At 35.5% G+C, this 21,034-nt stretch overlaps 1 protein-coding gene across 1 annotated transcript in view; it reads right to left on the bottom strand.

The window, feature by feature from the left end:
- CNTNAP2 (contactin associated protein 2) overlaps positions 1 to 16,947 on the bottom strand; it is a 1,934,648-nt gene extending 1,917,701 nt beyond the window's left edge. Inside the window, exon 1 of the mRNA XM_081283562.1 lies at positions 16,703 to 16,947. Within this exon, the coding sequence (XP_081139688.1) occupies positions 16,703 to 16,799 (97 nt within the window). The 5' untranslated portion in view covers positions 16,800 to 16,947. The remainder of the gene's footprint in view (positions 1 to 16,702) is intronic.
- Positions 16,948 to 21,034: the final 4,087 nt, after the last annotated feature.

The following is a 21,034-nucleotide window of genomic DNA, read 5'->3' as shown; positions in this document are numbered from 1 at the left end:
CCCTGTCACAGATAAGATGCCTAATATTTAAAACTGATAGATGGTTGATAAATAAAGAAATACATGTAAATACTTATGTATTTACATGTATTTCCATTTTCCTATGCCTCGGGAAATCTGCCTAATATAATTTTATACACTAAGCTGAATAAAAGTATATTTCAATAATCTTAGTTTATATAATCAAAGTCACTTACAAAAGAAAATAAAAGCAAAGCAAAAATAAATACCATTTTCAAAATACTTTAAAGAAAATATAACTAAAAATGGCAATTGAAAAACAAAGTACCCCTCCCTATGCTTAAATCTTTGCTGTGTATTCCATGCACAGCAATTTATATGTTTTTTGACTTTAATAGCCAGATTTGGCAGATAGTCAAGTTCATTCACATAGCATATGATTTTCTTAATGCTTATTTAACAACAATAGCAACAAAATACAGGTAAAAAAGGATTCTCTCTTATTAAAGACAATGAATGCTCCTTATTTATATTTCCAACCAGTGAAGATATGTTTTCTATTTGCTGAGAAACTACTAAGCGGTAACACTTATTCTTTTGAAATTTTCTTTCCATTACTTGTCTTAAAAGACTGACTCCTGAGCTACTACCTCCCTCCCTTAGAGTGATACCTGGCTTGGCCAGTGCTTGAATTGCTCATTTGTCCTCCTCTGCTGAGAACATCCTTCTCATCACTTGGACTGTCTGGGTTCCTCTTGCCCTTTAGGGTCCAGCAAAAACTGTATAATAGGATTTCGTTAATTATGCACTGATGAATCCACCTCCAGGCAGGCTGAGTGGATTTCATTTTCAATTTTGTCATGCCTACTCAATAGAAAGTATCTTTAAGATAATATTACATTCAAAATGATAGAACAGACATTGAAATAATATTGAAGTTTAACCAGAGTGAAATCTGTGACTTTCAGAAGCATATTATTAAATGATATTTATTTTTCTATTAAAATGTTGAAAATTGCAGTTGTTATAAGGAGACTTACAGACAATTAGCAAGAAAATGGGGGAAATACTGCATCTCTAGGTCCAGCTCATTGGTCTTTCCAAACAAGCAGATGTCCACAGCATGCCCTCTCTAAATATTTCTTAGGCAGTTATGTCACAAGGCAAGTCCAGGAAGCTGATGGGCCAGTCACTAGCATGGCCAGTCTGCTCCTACCACCCATGCCTCTGTCATTTGAAAATTCAGCGTATCGAAATAAGCACAATGTAGAAAGTGCTCTATAGCCCATATTATAGACATATAAATGAGTAAATAGCAGATCTAAAACCTTTTTGAAAAGCCTTATCAATGTTGATTTGATGGAAGAAATAATGTCATTTTGTTTGTAAGATTCTGAAATCTCCTCTAAATTAAATACAGCACCCTATTTTGCCAACTACATCTAAAATATGCAGTTATAACGTATCTTAAATTCCAAAAATTTATATTTTGAGTGATTATATAGTTTTTGTAAACCTTAAACATTTCAGCTCATTGTATAAAATAATTATGTAACATTAAACATGTTTTCATTGTATGAAGGCTACTCAAATTGCAGTAATATTTTCTCAATATGCTTCAGGCATATTGAATAGATAATAGATTGTAATTCTGCAATGTGTTATACTTAATTTTGAGATAATAGATATAAACCATCCTTTAAAATACTGAAATACTTTCTTGTTTCAATTTTGTTTTGGATTCATATAGGTGTGTCGGTTTTAAGTCAACATTTTTAGATGAGGATTACTCAGGCAAACTTTCTAACTACATTAAAATTATATTACTAGTGATTATAATGCATTTAGATATTTTTTTAAAAACTAAGAAACTTGCTGCAACCTAGCTACATGCAATTTTGGAAACAATTTCTATACAGAGTATATTTGATTCAATTTAATTTCCAAATGTATGTATTTAACAAAGCTTATATACTGAGAAATTTTAGGTACTTTAGGTGATATAAGTAAATAAAAACCACAGACTTTTATCTTCATTGTGACTAAGTGACAAAGTATTAAGATTGTATTTAATGAGATTCTACTACACTAGTAGATACCTATAAATATATTATGGAAACTAATTATTAGATAAATATCATGCTTCTTTTTTTATTGTTGGTTGTTCAAAACATTACATAGCTCTTGACATATCATATTTCACATTTTGATTCAAGTGGGTTATGAACTCCAATTTTTTACCCCGTATACAGATTGCAGAATCACATCAGTTACACTTCCATTGATTTACATATTGCCATACTAGTGTCTGTTGTATTCTGCTGCCTTTCCTATCCTCTACTATCCCCCCTCCCCTCACCTCCCCTCCCCTTTTCTCTCTCTACCCCCTCTACTGTAATTCATTTCTCCCCCTTGTATTATTTTTCCCTTTTCCCTCACTTCCTCTTGTATGTAATTTTGTATAACCATGAGGGTCTCCTTCCATTTCCATGCAATTTCCCTTCCCTCTCGCTTTCCCTCCCAACTCTTATCCCTGTTTAATGTTAATCTTCTTCTCATGCTCTTTGTCCCTACTCTGTTCTTATTTACTCTCCTTATATCAAAGAAGACATTTGGCATTTGTTTTTTAGGGATTGGCTGGCTTCACTTAGCATAATCTGCTCTAATGCCATCCATTTCCCTCCAAATTCTATGATTTTGTCATTTTTTAATGCAGAGTAATACTCCATTGTGTATAGATGCCACATTTTTTTATCCAATATCATGCTTCTTTTTAAACCTTAGAAGTCCAATTGTTGGCTGGAATTTATAGCGATTTAATTTTTCATCAGCATAAGATAGAACTTGAAAAACATAAGAACTGTATAAAAATGGAATCGGTGAACTTTAACAATTTTGACCAGCTTTATGCTTTGGTTATTCTAGCAGAGAGGTAAGTGACTGAATTTGATAATGAATTTAATGCCATTAGTACAGAAATGAATTTATTAAAGGTTAGTCCAACCACAACATTGTATCTACTCATATAAGGGTAAAATGGAGGCACTGCCCCTGAATACTATGAATTTACAGAAAAGGGAGTTAATGTGTTGTTGAGAGTGGTGACTTGGATCATTATTTCTGAATGCCTCCGTGCAGGTGAAGATTGCCCAGTTGCTATGGTGATGCTTGGCCAGAGGAAATTTTGTGCAAAGGCACAGAGTTATATCAGTCTGGACCTTTAGCTCAGGCACCAGCTCCAGCAGATAGAGAATTCTGGGCATAACAAGAAAACCACAATGTCTCACAAATTTAACTGCAACCTTTAAGTCTGTCTGCTTTGCAGAAACCGTCCCACAAAGAATCTTTTGATGATAAATCCTATATAATAAATAGTGCTGAGCTAGCCCTGGAACACAGTTCCGCCATCAGAGGACAGTGTCCCACCTGATCCCAGATTTCTTTATGTGTTTGTCTTTTCTCAGTCCCCCTTTCCTGCATCAGTGCAGGGATGTTGCAGCAATGTATATTTACAAAATTTGAAACAGGCTTTGCTACAAATGCAGGTTTTGAAAAGATAGTTGAGTATCATGTACAACATTACAAGTGAAATGCTGAAGATGGAGGAAGGAAAGCATCTTCAACAAATGGTGTTGTGAAAACTGGAAATCCATATGCAACAAAATGAAACTGAATCCCCTCCTCTTGCCATGCACAAAAGTTAACTCAAAGTGGATCAAGGAGCTAGATATCAAATCAGAGACTCTGCGTCTGATAGAAGAAAAAGTTGGCTCCGATCTACATATTGTGGGGTCGGGCTCTAAATTCCTTAATAGGACACCCATAGCACAAGAGTTAATAACAAGAATCAACAAATGGGACTTTCTTAAACTGAAAGTTTTTTTTTTTTTTCTCAGCAAGAGAAACAATAAGAGAGGTAAATAGGGAGCCTACATCATGGGAACAAATTTTTACTCCTCACACTTCAGATAGAGCCCTAATATCCAGAGTATACAAAGAACTCAAAAAATTAAACAATAAGAAAACAAATAACCCAATCAACAAATGGGCCAAGGACCTGAACAGACACTTCTCAGAGGAGGACATACAATCAATCAACAAGTACATGAAAAAATGCTCACCATCTCTAGCAGTCAGAGAAATGCAAATCAAAACCACCCTAAGATACCATCTCACTCCAGTAAGATTGGCAGCCATTATGAAGTCAAACAACAACAAGTGCTGGCGAGGATGTGGGGAAAAGGGTACACTTGTACATTGCTGGTGGGACTGCAAACTGGTGTGGCCTATTTGGAAAGCAGTATGGAGATTCCTGGGAAAGCTGGGAATGGAACCACCATTTGACCCTGCTATTGCCCTTCTCGGACTATTCCCTGAAGACCTTAAAAGAGCGTACTACAGGGATACTGCCACATCGATGTTCATAGCAACACAATTCACAATAGCTAGACTGTGGAACCAACCCAGATGCCCTTCAATAGATGAATGGATAAAAAATGTGGCATTTATACACCATGGAGTATTATGCAGCACTAAAAAATGACAAAATCATGGAATTTGCAGGGAAATGGATGGCACTAGAACAGATTATGCTTAGTGAAGCTAGCCAATCCCTAAAAAAACAAATTCCAAATGTCTTCTTTGATATAATGAGAGTAACTAAGAACAGAGCAGGGAGGAAGAGCAGGAAGAAAAGATTAATATTAAACAGAGACATGAGGTGGGAGGGAAAGGGAGAGAAAAGTTAAATTGCATGGAAATGAAGGGAGACCCTCAGTGTTATACAAAATTACATATAAGAGGTTGTGAGGGGAATGGGATAATAAACAAGGAGGGAAATGAATTACAGTAGATGGGGTAGAGAGAGAAGATGGGAGGGGAGGAGAGGGGGGATAGTAGAGGATAGGAAAGGTAGCAGAATACAACAGTTACTAATATGGCATTATGTAAAAATGTGGATGTGTAACTGATGTGATTCTGCAATCTGTATTGGGGTAAAAATGGGAGTTCATAACCCACTTAAATCTAATGTATGAAATATGATATGTCAAGAGCTTTGTAATGTTTTGAACAACCAATAAAAAAAGAGAGTTAGATTAAATATAAATTAATTGAAAACAAATGTTATTTTGGTAATTATCAAATTTTGTTTTCTTACAGTAAAATATATAAATGAAATTTCCTGACATTATATAGTAACTAACAATATCAACTCTTACACTGGAATATTATACCCTAATATATAATGATCAAGTAGCTGAGCAAGTTACACTAGTATTTACAAGATTTGTTGGTATTTTTAACACTTAACAGTACCTGCTAGGCATCAGTAATAATTATTTGTTGACATCTGTTTTTGTTTTTTGTCTTTTGGAGGGGGGTAATACGATTGAACTCAAGGGCACTCAAACACTGAGCCATATCCCTGGTTCTATTTTGTATTTTATTTAGAGACAAGGTCTCACTGAGTTGCTTAGCACCTCACTTTTGCTGAGGATGGCTTTGAACTTGTGACTCTCATGCCTCAGCCTCCAGAGCTGCTGGAAATTTTAGGCATGCATCAAGTTCCCGGCTTGAAACAATGTGTTTTGGAAAGGGCAGTCATGCTCATCTTCACTTATTCCAAACCCACAATCTGGACTAAGTGAAGTACTGAAAATTCTTCAAAAGAGAATCATTAAGGGAAAGGCTTGGAGAAGTTACAGATCCTTCTCATTATAATGCCATATTTCTCTTGAGATGACAGATTCATATTCAGCTACACACTAAGACAAACAAGTATTTGTGGTTTGTGTTCTAAAATATATATTTGTCTTTCTTCTATTTCTTGTTTGTGGGGTAATTTCTTGCTTTAACATCAGATAACTGGAGGGACCTGCACTGTTTGTCACCACTCTGTTCCTTCTAAGTCCCAACAGCAAAGAAATTGCTTTCTGTTTCTTAATATTTCACCTGTGATTAGACCAGGCTGCCACAGGGAGGCGATAGTATTGTGATCTGGTTCAAAGTCCTGAGGCTTGTAATGAAAACTTATTTCCACTGCAGTAGCATAAATAAGACGGAAAAGATGTTTCTGAAGGAGGGAACAGGACATAAGAAGGTGAAGGACCAATGTGATTAGAAAGAGAATGTTGTAAAAAAACTGCAAGGACTCCAGTATAATTAGGTATAAATGTGGATTGGGAGAAGGAACACTAAGAAGCTGCGGATGAACAAGATAAGTAGAGTACTATATCAAAATATATGTTTTTTTTTAAAGTATTTTCTTGTACACTGTTGAACTGCTGGGAGGAATGTAAATTGGTAGAGTCATTATGGAAAATGCTATGGAGATTAAAGCAAAGGAAAATCAGTATGTTCAGTAGACCTCCGCACCTCCATGATCATTGCAGCACTATTCACAATAGGCAAGAAATGGGAACAACCAGATGAAGAATGAAGAATGAAAGAAAACGTGGTACAATTCTGTTACAAAAAAATATAGTCATGTCATTTATAACAACACGGATAGAACTGGAGATCATTATGTTAAGTGAAGTAAGCCTGGCAAAGTAGGACAAGTGCCTCATGCATCATTAAAAAAAAATCTCACAGAGGTTGAGAGTCGAATGGTAGTTACCACCAACTGAGGAAGAGGAGAGGAGAGAAGGAGAGATGGGGAAGGTTGATTATTGGATACTGAGTCTGAGCAAGGAATTTTGCTATACTATATTGCACATTACAGTGACTAGAGATAACAATAAAGTACTGAACATTTCAAAAAATAGAAGAAAGGTTTTGAAAATTTTTGTCATAAAGAAATGATAAATTTTGAAAAGACGGATATTTAACCTACTTAAGCATAACAGAATATGCATGTATCAAAACATCACTCATTACCCTATTAATATATACAATTATGTTTTACGTATCTGTTTAAAATAAACAGATTTAATTAAAATTAGAAAAAATATATACACTTAAAAACGTACTTCTGGATACGATATCCATACCAAACTCTAGGAAGAAGATTCAAAGCAGAGAGGAGTGCTAAGAGGCTACTGAGTTAATGACTGGAGAGAAATGTTGAAATCTTAACAGTGCACCAATGATAAGAACAGAGAACAGGGAACAGGTACAAGAAATACTTAAGGGTTCAAACAGGCAAACATTTTAAAGACAAATATTTTTCCCAATGCCACTGAAGCAAAAGAAGTTTTCTTCTCAACAAGTGTGTTTCAAAAAAAGAAAAACTTTATGGATTAGATGTTACATGAATGCATACACAAAATAAAGCTTATAGATTAAATAATTATCATCTTTTGAATTTAGTAAGGGGAATCATATGTACAGTTTTGCATACAGTGTTTAAAATCAGGAAAGTTTGAGACCTGATTTCAAACAGCTTTTATTCAGACTTGACAAATCACTTTAATGAATATTTACATAGCTTTAAATAAATGTATTAGTAATATGTGTTAATAGCACCCGAAAGATAATGTTATGTTGTAATAGTACCATGAACAAGAAAAGCATGATATATTCTATATTATCATTTAAATTTCTCTCCATCAAAAGGTCTATTTTTGTGTTTATGCCAAATATATTTTCCTGTTTGCCAATATAATTTTTAAGTCATCCAAATATATAGCAATGTGACAAAGTAACAAATAACAAAACATTATGAAGTAGCTTCCACCCACCCCCACCACAATTCTACATAAGTTACTGAATACTTAAAAATTTGCCTAGACACAAGTTAGAACTCAGTATTAGAGAACTTGAACAGTAGTACTGTAGCTAAAAGCACAGGAATTAGGAATAAATTATCTTGGTGGTCTGGGCAAATTCCTTGCTTTCTTTGTATGCTCAGTTTTCTTATCTGAAAATTGGAGCCTTTTTGTAAGAACTAAATTGCCTATGGCATGTAGAGAGTAGTGCCAACAAGTCAATACTCAACAAATAATGTCTTAGCTCTTCATACAACAAATAACGTCTTAGCAAAAATTTCTAAAGTATGATAGTATCTATTGCTGCCTGGAGTTCTGGAGAGGAAATTCATTGATTGACTCTACACATGGAAACCACTATAATCTTGTGGAACTCAATCAGGCCACATTTATTAAAGAAAACACATACATCCTCTTTTTTGAGTTTCCAAGTATTTGGCATCAATTTCACAAACATAAACCCATCAGGACAGTATCTGAATAGGGCTGTTTATTTTTGCATTCTTAATATTAGGAACAATGTAAATATGCAATTCTGACATTTCTGACTTTAACCTAATTGCATCTTAAGTCAACTGACACAATAAAGTGGTTATTCTGTCCACATTATGGACAGGCAGAAAACCACAATGTATGGGGCTAGTATCTGTTGTAGTCATATGATTGTTGAATGCTTATATTAAAGATTTAATGAAAACTATGGCAGTGTATGGGGCATGATGAATTTTTATTCATGGAGATTTCATTGCATCATTAACAACCACCTCTCCTATAAAGTAGGCATCAATGTTAATATCTTTTTCCTATGAGAACATTTAGTATTCATCAGGTGTTTTACATGATGAATATGTTTTTTTATGTTGATTTTTTTTATTTTATTGTTGGTTGTTCAAAACATTACATAGTTCTTAATATACCATATTTCACAGATTGATTCAAGTGGGTTATGAACTCCCATTTTTACCCCGTATACAGATTGCTGTGTCACATCAGTTACATTACCATTGATTTACAAATTGCCTTTCTAGTGACTGATGTATTCTGCTGTCTATCCCATTCTCCACTATCCCCCCTCCCCTCCCCTCCCCTCCCATCCCCTTCTCTCTCTCCACCCCCTCTACTATAAATCGTTTCTTCCACTTATATAATTTTTCTCCTACCCCTCCTTTCCTCTTATATGTAATTGTGTATAACCCTGAGGCTCACCTTCCAATTCCATGCAATTTCCCTTCTCTCTCCCTTTCCCTCCCGCCTATCATCCCTGTTTAATGTTAATCTTCTTCTCAAGTTCTTGTCTCTACCCTGTCCTTGGTTACTCCCCTTATATCAAAGGAGACATTTGGCATTTGTTTTTTAAGGATTGGCTAGCTTCGCTTAGCATAATCTGCTCTAATGCCATCCATTTCCCTCCAAATTCTATGATTTTGTCATTTCTTATTGCAGAGTAATACTCCATTGTGTATAAATGCCACATTTTTTAATCCATTCATCTATTGAAGGGCTTCTAGGTTGGTTCCACAATCTTGCTATCGTGAATTGTGCTGCTATGAACATCGATGTAGCAGTGTCCCTGTAGCATGCTCTTGTTAGGTCTTTAGGGAATAGACCGAGAAGGTGATGAATATGTTTATCAATAAGAAAAGTTAGCTGAAAATCACGGTTGGTGATAGTAGAAAAATAAAGGTTTTTTTTTTTTTTTTTCATAGAATCTGATGGGATCAGATGTGTCTGGCACATCATGTCAAGAAGGATTCTGTAGCCATATTCAAATTTGCTGAGAAAAATATCAGAATGCAGTAGCAATGTTTGTCTTGATGGCAGATCAAACTTACTGTGCTATGATACACAGAAGGGGAAAAAGTAGTATCTGGATTATATCTTCTCTGACCTTAAAAATATTAACCTACTAAATATATTTAATCATCTGAAAAACAAGTATCTTCCAGATCTATTATTTTTGTTTGAAATAAAAATACATCAAATACACCATGTAAATCTGTTATTTTCAAGTTAAAACGCATTAAAAATTAAAATGTAATGCAAAATCGGACATTGGTTCATGTGTGATTAATAAATTTTAAATAACTAATACCCCTAAAACATGCTACAATGTTGCCATATGACATTGTTAGGCTGAAATTTTTTTTAAATATTTTTATTCTCATGTTCCTGAATTTTGCCCAACATATTTTATATTAGTTCAAATAACCACCTCAGTCCATATGATTTACAAGTGACATTGAATTTTAAGAGAACATTCTTAAAAGTATATTGCATTTTATTATTTAGTAAATCATGGTATTTCATCATTTAATAACTTGCTTTATTAATTCAGTGTGGAAGCATTTACTTTTTCCATATATTCCTTTCAAATGATATCATAATTGAATGACAAAGTTGACATTGTAGTAGTTGACACTGTAGTTAGTAGAAAATTATGAGTCAGAGCAAACTTTTCCTTTTTACATATTATTTCAACATGACATCTAATGCAGTAAGGTGAGCAAATCCTTGAATTTAATTAAACTTTATGTAACTTGATTCCAACCTACATGCTCTATGTAGCATAGATTTAGTGAGTCTGCTGGAGTATATGTAGGGCACACTTTTATTGCAGATTGGTTCTTAAGATTCACATGCACAGTCTACCATGCCAGAGCCATGTAAAAAGAGGGCAAATGTGTTAGAAAAGGCAGGAAAAAAAATCCGTAAGTTTGGGGATATGTTTTCCTGGTAAAAAAATATTCCCAGGAATTAATTTCACCTCTTTTTTTCTAAACATTAATACAGTAGAAAATATATCACTATTCATATTTTGAGACTATTTCAAACAAACTTTAATCAGAAGGAAAATGTAGAATATGGGTCCCAGGCAATCTTCTGTATTTCTTCCACACTTTTATACTATAACAAAAATATGTTATTTTCAGCAAGCAAACTCACAGCCAATGACTACATCTTTATTTCCAGATTTCCTACTATCAGGGGAGGTTTTAAAATCTGGAGTGTTATGAAAAAGTCAGTTACTTCAAGCTATTATTATGAAAAGTCTACTACCGAAATGAACTAAATAAGAGTTTAACTAGATCTTCTTTAAACAAATTTACAGTTAAGGAAAAACTCAACTTATGATTTCCAAGTGAGGATGGTATCTTCCTTTTAGAATAATAGACTTAAAACATTTAATTCTTCATGATGGCACTGGAGGAAGGAGGACTTGAAGTAACAGCTACAAAAAACGTGGGACTTACCTGATACATACATGGGTGGAATGGTTAAGATGTGTGGGGGCTAATCTGTAAGTAGGATGTACTTTAGGCAGTAATGGTGTTCACCACAGATAAGAAAATGCATCTCTGAAAGAAATACCACTGAGAGGACCATGCAGAAAACAGACAGCTGACCAAATGAACGGGAGGACTTAGAGGTCACCGTTAAAGAACCCCAATTCTCCTACTCTAATATTAGAGGAAAAAACAACTCATACTCATCAGCACCTTCTAAGACATGTAGAAATTCTCTCAATTCATTACAATAATGAACTACAACAATCTTATTCTAGCAATTTCAATAACTTTGAGGCTTTGGTGGTTACTGTAGGCAGCACTTCTCTGCCTGAGTTCTAGATTAAAAAGAAACTCACGGATGAGGGGCAAATATCATGCTGTGTAAAATAACTGACAATGCAGTGGAATGGGAGTAAGAAGGGAACAACGGGATGCATTAACCTTAATTTTAAAATCAAACGGACCATCTAGTCCTAGAAGATCTGAGCAGCACAAAATTGTTCACACCATCACCCCCATTAGAAAGGCAAAGCCTACTGTTCAATCCTAAAGGGGCATCTCTTCCTTCTCCTACATAAGACTGTTATGCCAGCGTACCTTCTCCAGTGGGAAAAAAAAAAAGGGAGTAGAGTGCTTGCCTGGCGCCCTGGCATGTGTCAGGCCCTGGGTGACCTCTGACTCAGAGCACCACACACACACACACACACACACACACACACACACACACAGAGAAGAGGATGGGTAGAAAAAGAGGTAGCATCCCACATGGCAACATCTTTATTTAGTCAAGAATTAAATCACGCAGGTTGTAGAGATTCCAGAATCTAGTGTATTCACTAATAATTCTGTTAGAAGTAGTCTTAAGATTTTTGTTTAAAATGTTAAGGGCAATATCAAGATTATTTCAGTATTAGTTTTACATATTAAAAGACTAATGAAATCATGGCATTTGGCTATACATGAATGGAACTGGAAACTATCAGGCTAAGTGAAATAAGCCAGATAGTATTCTTGGAGGGAGAGGCAGGAAAGAGGGAAAGAGAGGGGAGGAGGGGGAGAGGGGAAAATACATCAAAATAGATGAGAGATCAGGGGAGCAGAGAAAGGGGACTGAGGGGGAAGAAAGAGGGGTTAGGATAAGGAAAAAACAATAGAAAGAATCTAACCTAACTTTCCTATGTACATATGTGAATACACCACAATAAACCCACCATCATCATGTGTATGCACAAGACACTGATTTAAAAAAAAACTATAAGAAAACAGAAGATCAATAGTGTAGAGGGAAGAGAAAAGAGGAAAGGTAAAGGTGACGGGGAAATACTGGGAACTGAATTAGAGCAAATTATATTCTGTGCTTTTATAATCATGTCAAAATGAATCCTAATGTTTTGTATAACAAAAAGGAACAAATAGAAAAAAAAACTTATCAAGTGTATTCTTTAAATATATATAGTTTATTATATATTAATTGTATCTCAATTAAGCCATTCACAAATTTTTTTTAAAGAGCAAAAGTAGACATACGATTTCTTCCAACATCCAATCCCCAATTTTAAAATATGTATCCCAATCTCCAAAGTCTCCAATCTGAAGATACGTATCCCTCTGGAAACACTCAAAGCATCCAATTTCAGGTAATAATATAGATATAAATATAGAATTGACTATATTTTCCGTAATACTATAGCTTTGAGTTTTAAAACTGACATATGCTGTTGAACTTTGCAAGTAGCAAAAACCGATAGGGTAAAGTACTTCTCAAATTGAGGCTTGACATGGGAAAATCATGGAAGTATGTGTCTTTTTCCCTCATCATATGGACGTCCTTTACTACACAGGCAACAAGAGCAAGTTGGTCTCTATATGGCTAATATTTTTAAGAAAATTACAAACTGGATTTTAATTAACAATTTTGAACCTCTGCATATTTTTTACAAAAATTTGAGTATCTACTTGAAAAACAGAAAAGCAAGACAAAGCAGGCCTATGACAGTCATTTTATCTTTCAGTCATAGAAAAGATATATCAAACAAGATTTAGAAATTTGTTAAGTTTTTATAGTAGAATTTAAAAATCTGTATAAGCAAATTCAAATTTCAGAGAATTTATAGAACTTGAAAGTTTTGCCAGTTGAAAAAAAATACATTAGAAATGTGAGTTTTAAATTATGATATATATTAAATAACTTTGCTGCTCTCAACTAAAAATGGTAGGTTTTATACATATTAATGAGCAGAGGTTAATAAAAACCTATATTAAAAGCATGTTTTTTTAACATGATTTTGTCATACTTTGGTGGTACTGGAGTAAAACCTGAACAAAGATTACTATTTCATGAATATCAGTTCCTATAATAAAACCAAGGTCATTTATTATTATTATTATCTCCAGTAAGTTCATCATAATTTTCTTATTTTTTTGCATTAATTAAAAATTTTATTACAATTTCTCAACCAATGAGCTTTGTTGACTTAAAGCACTTTTTAAATTTAAATTATTTTTTGTTAAGACAAACTCATGACTACATTCAAACTCAATATAAACTTTTTTGCTTTCATATTCATTTACATATTTTATATTTAAAATAGAATATTTTGAGGGAAATATATGAATAGAAGAGAGAAAAAATTGACTAACATATTATTGTTTAATATTGTTGCATTAGATACTTGAAAAGACCAATATATAAATTGTAAGCAAGATAAACACCTTGACTGACATGTGGGAAAATAAATAAATATATAATATTTTATGCAATAAATATTCAATATATATCCTAAAAAAGCAATATACATCTATATATGATAATTTTACCATATATATTTATGTATGCAATATATATAAATATATTGCATACATATATATTTATATATACATATACATATTTGCATACACCTTATGTCTATATAAAAAGCATATTTATTACAGATCATTTGAATTGATGGAAAGCACACCTCCTAAATAAGACAGTCAATGAAATTATAAATTCACGGCTGTACAAAATATAATGTAAATTGGTCTTTTCAGAGAACACTTAAAATTTTAAGTAAAACTTCAGTAATAATTTAGTTATATTTAAGAACTGAATTCATTAAGTGCTAGCTCAAAGCCCTCATCATGTAAAGCTGCACCTGTCAGGGTCTTTCTAATGTGATCAAGTAAGTGCAACTCTCTAAGACTAGACCATTTCCTTGAAGCCTCCCTTGTGTGCCTTGGGCACACATTTGCAAGAAAGGAAGGTACATGATTCCATAGGTTCAGTAACAGATCATTCTCCCCATCACAAAGAAATTAGATTTTTCTTTAATTCAAGAGGTGAGTTCTCTTGAATTTATTCTAGTGTACTCATACAAAACATTGTATTAACAGTATTTATATACATTTTCAGAACAGAGAAAAAGAAACAAGCCATGAGCAACTATGTATTTGAAATTTATTTGTTATGGAATGAAAAAATATTAATTGTATCTTCAAAAATTGTCCATCATATTAAAAAGTAATTTGGAAACAGGAAGTTTTAGCAGAGTCATCATATTTTTAATAAAATAAATAAATAAAAATGTTACTTTTAGCTTTTCAAGCTACTTTTTGTCTTGTGATGACCTCTCCTGGTTGAGTTGTTCATTATCTCAGATTCATGTAGTTACCATTTTTTTTCCTCCTTTGAGTGTTTTTAGTGTTAAGAATATAATTTTCATAATCTCCTTCAGAGCTACATAGAACAAAATTTAATATTTTCATTAAGTATAAAAATACAATTCAATTTAAAGTATTGAATACATGAAGCTCAATCTAATTGTAAACTCCTATATCATTGATTCATTTCCAGGACATAAGGCAATTTTAAGTTTTGGTAACATGTTTTAAATTCAAAAGAAATTAAAATCCAGCTATTATATATTTTTAAACAATGGAGAATAAGATTACTAAATTTTAATAATCAAGGATAAGAGATAACTATTTATCATAGATGTAATGGTCTCTATGTTGTTCCCTTTCACCAAATTCTGATTAGTAAAAACTTAGTATATATTTCTAAAATAACAACTTTCCTATCTTTGAAATATATTAGCCCATAGCTACATTTATGCCATTCTTGATAAATAGTGAGTGGTTCAGATTGAACCCTTGTAGTTAAAGTATATAGATAGATGAAACCCAGAATCCTGGAAAAAATCTTGACAAGACCTTCAATCAGTGAATATGATAAATTTAATTTATAATGAGTTTATTTTCCTGAAAAAGTCTCAGTGAGTTCTGTATAACAAGACTTTGAAATGAAAACTGAAATTTCATCAAAATTGTTTCTGAAGGATCCAGTTATATATTTGCACAAATATCAATGTTTAGCAAGATATCTTTACAGGTTCTTTTTAAATCTATAAAGTTGACATAAATATTAACAATATATAACTTTTTGAGGTTTAATTTGTGATCTGAAAAAATCATACAGATTTTTTTCAAGTTCATTCAAACTTGTATTTCCATTTCATTATATCTACATCTTTAAACTTTGCAAGAAAATTACGTTACTTTTCTTTAATGTAGTAGCATGGAAAATATGTCTAATATTTATAATAATATGGTATTATGTAAAAGATTCTTAACAACAATTTGTAAAGTCCCTTTTCAATGCTATTCTTATTAATATTTACACACTGAATGAAATTGTCAATATTAGTAATAGACCAAGTTTCATCACTACATCTTCAAACCTACTTCACATATGGTAAGTTCTGGAAGATACTAAACTTATTGTCCCTAAATGGAATACAGCTCTTCTTAAACTCCAAAGTCTCCATGATGATTCTTTATCAACTTATTTATTCTGAGAAACAAGTATGTGCCTGTGAGTACTATCCTAAGTCCAGCAATCTTTCTAGCTCTTAACCCTTTCTGAGCCATAGAAGCAATCATGCATTTCCTCTTGACATGCTCACTATGCATTTCTAAAGCAATGCAGAAAATGGGCTGGAATCTTCCATTTCTTCTAAGCCTCATGAAAACATGAATAGTCTTAAAAGGGGGGGAGGGAGCTAGCAAAAATGGAGAGATACAAATTTAAGCAGCATAATTTTCCTGAAACTCTTCATTATTACACTAACCAGGTTTTCCAGTGACTGTCCCAAGTCCTGGACTGCACAGCTCTTATCCATTACTTCAAACTACCAAAGAGTCAAAGCAATTTCAGTTGAAATATAGGATTTACTGTCTTTCATTTTAATAAGCAAGTACTAAACGGGCATTCACATTTTAAGGGGACAGAGGAGGTTAACGGGAACCTATAGGTGTCCAAACTGTTCAAAATATGTGCCTCTTTCATCTCCCAAACCGTGCTCATTTAAGTTAAAATCATAAATAAAAACAAAAACTTATTTTTGCATGGTCTTCACTTTTCACTAACTGACTTATCTAAGTAAAATGCAATGAGCTCCATCTGCACAACTCACTCCCTTCCCTGGTACACTGATTGCCCTAACCAAGCAGTTGCCAAGCAATCTCCAAGACCAGGAGCAACTTTCCAGAAACATCACCAATGTCCAAACCCTCTCCCCCAAACCAGGAGCGCGCTGGTTTGGAGTTTCTCTGCTGCAATGGCTCAAGTGCGTGACAGCAGGGATACACACAAATCAGGGGGCGAGAACTGCGAAAGCACCTCATAGTTGATACCCTGGTGTTGAACATCAATGCGGCACTGAAACTGCTCCAGTACCCAGCGAGCTGGCGGGGAGGACTACTTACGGGACGTGGAGGGAGCCGTCCAGGCTCTGCAGATGAAGCTGCTGACAATCCACAGAGAAAGCGCTGCTCTGCAGCGGGCTCTGGGAGCCACCACCATCCTTCGCCTTCTGGGCAGCGGTACTCCAAAAGCTGGCTGCGGAGATGCAGTCCGTCTCTCGGCGGGGTTCTGAAGGGAGATGGGCTGTCCTCAAATGTGAGAGCAAGCCAAGTCTCTCCCGCTGGTCCTTCTTGTCCCCTCACCCCCTCCAGGCTCCAGTTCTTCTGGGTCTGGAACAGCAGGGGAGACTCAGCCTTCCTCTTCCCTCCGAGCGGGTCTAGTCTCCAGCTCGGTGAGCCAGTGAAATGCCGGGGGGAAGAAATTCAAACCAAGAAGGAAAAGGAGGGGGGGAGAGAGGAGGGGACTGACACCTACCCCGCCCTCTCCTTCTCGAAAAAAATCGTCAAAGGACGTGGGGGAAAATCAGAGGAGCGGAGGCTGCAGAAGAGAAAAGGAGAGCGACGGGGACGGCGGCGCTGCTGTTGCCACTGCGGGCGAGCGCTCCCTTCGCCACTGGGCAGCGTGACTCCGAGGGGTTTCCAATCGCCTGTCAGCTCACATGGAGAGGTTGTGTATGTGCAGAGCGCGCTGCGCAGCCGGCGGCGCACGCACGGCCTCAGCGCGGCGCGGCGCGGGGAAGCATCTCCTGGCCGCTGGAGCGGGAGCAGCCGCCGCCGCCGCCGGAAAGCTGGAGACGCCGCCACCAGAGCGCCTGCAAACCCCGGCGAGCGGCGCAGGGAAGCCCTCCCTTCCCTTCCCTGCTCGGTCCCCTCCCCGGCTCCTCCTCCCCCCTCCTTCTCCCCCTCCTCCTCCTCCTCCTCCTTCTCCTCCTCCTCCTTAGTCTCCTCCTTCTCCTCCTTACCGTACCCCTCTGGCTGTTAGAACCTTTCGGCCCTGCCCTCGCCTCGTTTGGAAGCAGAAGGAAGAAGGAACCCACCGGCCCGGGTCCATCAGCTGGGGCGGGGGCGGAGGAAGCTGGCGTGCGCCTCGCCCCAGGCGGGAGGTGGTGCTGTCCGCGGTGCTGAAGTTGGGGATTTGCAGTGTAATCTTAGAACCCTGCTCCAACCCTGGCTGCCCCTCAACCCAGCTGCAGGAAGGAGAAGCCCCTCGCTTGGATTCGTTCTCTTTTCCTCCTCTCCTCCCCTTCAGATAGAGATGGTACAGGCTCCCGGAGCTCCGACCCCCCGGGAACCACAATCAGGCGTCCGACAGGCTGGTCTTCCGAGTGGTCCTAACACCAAGTGATGGAGCTCAACATCCCGACTGACTGGAGCCGCGAGGGAGGACTGCAGACGCCGCCACTGATGCAGATGTTTTAAATGTGTAATTAATTCACACTCATACATATGCACACTCATACATATGCACACATACACCAAAGAGCCTGCTGCTCCCAGGAAAACTACATGCAGGCAAACACGCACACAAACATACAATCACAAAACTGAAATAAACAAACAGGCGTATGGACAACTACTTCAAGGCATCGGAGGCATTACAAGTACTGAAAATTAAGAAGGTCTAGAGAGACAGAGACTTTCTTTCAGCACTCGGATAATTTCAACGATAAATCTCAAGCTCTTTTCCCTATCTCACATCTCTTCACACTGTACCCTGTGAATTTTCCTACTGTGCAGTGTACATCAAGTGCTTGAATTTTTATCTCTGCAGATCCAATCCTGTCGCTGACTTTACAGACACAATTAAGAATCATTGGTCATCTAAATATATAATGATGTTTAGGGAGAGGAGTAACCATGTCTTTCTATGTTATGCAATGAATAAGCATTTGCCTTTCAAGATAAATAAAATTTTTATGGAGACTTGCCTACTTCTGAAATAGATTCTGCACTTTTAATGTTATGGTTGCCTTTTAGAAAGGTCTACTGTAAACAGTATTGTGTATTCTCTGCATCATTAGCGCTGGTGTTAATGGGCCTGCTTCAGCATTCTTTATTTGAGCTTTGTTTCTTATTGATTTAAAAGGATGTATTGTCCTAGTAAGAAGTGCAGATTGGGTAAAATCTGGAAAATGAGGAAACACATGGATGAGCAACAGGGGAAAAACTGCATCCTCATGCTATAAACCACTCCTCCCATAAAATAGCACAGCGAAGCCATTCTTGTGGATTATAAAATGCCCCTTTTCTATTTGAATTCCCACAGACTGTCAAAAGTCAATGAACACTTGCCAAAACACTCTGGTGCAGAACTGCCATCAACCAATTGTAAGAGCTCAAAGAAACCAATCATGGGGGGAAATGTTGTCAGAAAGCACAAGTTTCAGAACAGTCTATTGTTTAACTACGTCTCTGTATTTTAACCATTGCATTAAACTCCACAGAAGTGGTATTAAAGTATTTTAATAGAATAAAAAAGAAGCAACAATGGAAAATATTACCATTTCAGTACCTCAATGAATGACATTAAGAGGTATATCAAGCATATTTCAAACAATTCTTGGGGTACTAAGAAAAAATGAAATAGACACATGTACTTAATTTTTTAACAAAAGGGGACATATTGGCGATTTATTTTTTTCTGTGAAAATCATTCTGATTAAGTTATAGCATTTATCTTAGTAAGTAAAACCAAACAAAGCACAATGGGATAAAAGTTCCTTTTAATGACAAATGTAACCTTCTTCTATCACTGTGCTGTACACTGAGGGCCTTTTTCATACCAGTGTGACCCAAGAAAGTACCTTCATCAATTGTCAATGCAGCTTGATGCTTTGAATATGGGTTTGACAGTTCTGCCACATTATTTATAAAGCAATCATTTTTGCATTTAACTTGTATTAGCTAGATAGACTACCTGGGGTTATAATGTAATTAAAGATATAAAACTCTAATAATTGTAGATTATTAGATTACTCAGAGTCGGGTCCTGCATCATCTTATCTAACTTACCATTTGCATCATTAGAAGTCAAAGTTAAGAAACTTCTCTTTTTTTCAGTTATAAGTACAACTATTGGTGAAAATTAATAAGTATATTTGACCTGATCAAATTACAAGAGCATATAAAACTGAGAAGCCAATCAAAGGACTCACAACATTCCCATTGATGTTCATTAGATAATATGAAAAACATGAAATTTCTTATTTCAGAAAATGAATTTATTATCAGTATCTGCATTACATTTGTATTTACAAATAATTGAAGATAGGTTATGATAATCTAAAAATATTTCTCTTTATTTGTATATAAGGAAAATCAAAACTTAAGAATAGTAAAGCTGAATTGACAAAAGTATAAAAAAGAGGAAAAAAAAGCATGCTGGAAACTGGAAGTGGTGGTGCACACCTGTAATCCCAGGGACTCATAAGGCTGAGGCAGGAGGATTGCAAATTTGAGGTCTTTCTCAGCAATGAAGTGAGACCCTGAGCAACTTAGTGAGACCCTGTCTAAAAATAGAAAAAAAAATAAAAAGGAAAAAGGGCTGGGGATGAGGTTCAGTAGTAAAGAATTTCTGGGATCAATACCCAGGATAAGAAACAAACAAAAACAAAAACAATGTGATAGGAAAAACAATAATGCAATTTGTGTTAATTTTAAAAGTAGAACAATGGAAACTGAGGACAGAATTCTATCTTTTGCCATTCACATCTTCTTTTATTCTTCAACAGAAATAAAGAGGATCCTTATTTTTTTTAGGTTAAAATAACCTAATAATTTCAAATAAGCGATTGCTTCAGGAGCAATATTTTCACTATTATTTCATATTCATGATACTTGTTCAACATCTGGTATTGCTGGGCTTGATATGCTACATACTGAAATTGTGTTTATGACCAACATAAACTTTTGCCCCAGAGTTAGTGTCCAGTGATTGAATAAAGAAATCAAAATATATTTGTACCACTTTTCCATTTTCTTCATACATTACAAAAAATTAATATCCTCAGAAAATAGAGAAATATTGTTAAAATTACCACCACTATACCATATATCTGTGAATAATAGTTTGTCACATGGCAAATATCTCAAAAGTACTCTAAAGTTTGTAAACTAAATAGCAAAAAGAGTCAAAATATTTTGATCATAGTAATACTTTGAAGCAACAAATAGTATTGAAGGAAACATGGGGGAAATCAATACTTTTCAATGGGTAGAAAAACATTGGCATATCTCTAAGTGTGGTCCTTGGAGTAGAATTTCCCTTTGTAAGGGAAACATTCCAACAATACCCAGCAATCACTGAACTTCCTCAGAAAACTGTGTCCAATTAGAAGAGGAGCATTGGGTAGTCTGATTCTATACTCTAGGAAGACTTTAGTTTCTATTTCTCTG

This window comes from Spermophilus citellus (assembly GCF_964194105.1).
Source record: "Spermophilus citellus genome assembly, chromosome: 3".
Classification (NCBI taxonomy): Eukaryota; Metazoa; Chordata; class Mammalia; order Rodentia; family Sciuridae; genus Spermophilus; species Spermophilus citellus.
The sequence above is the reverse complement of the archived record's forward strand: the minus strand, read 5'-3'. Positions and strand labels throughout refer to the sequence as shown.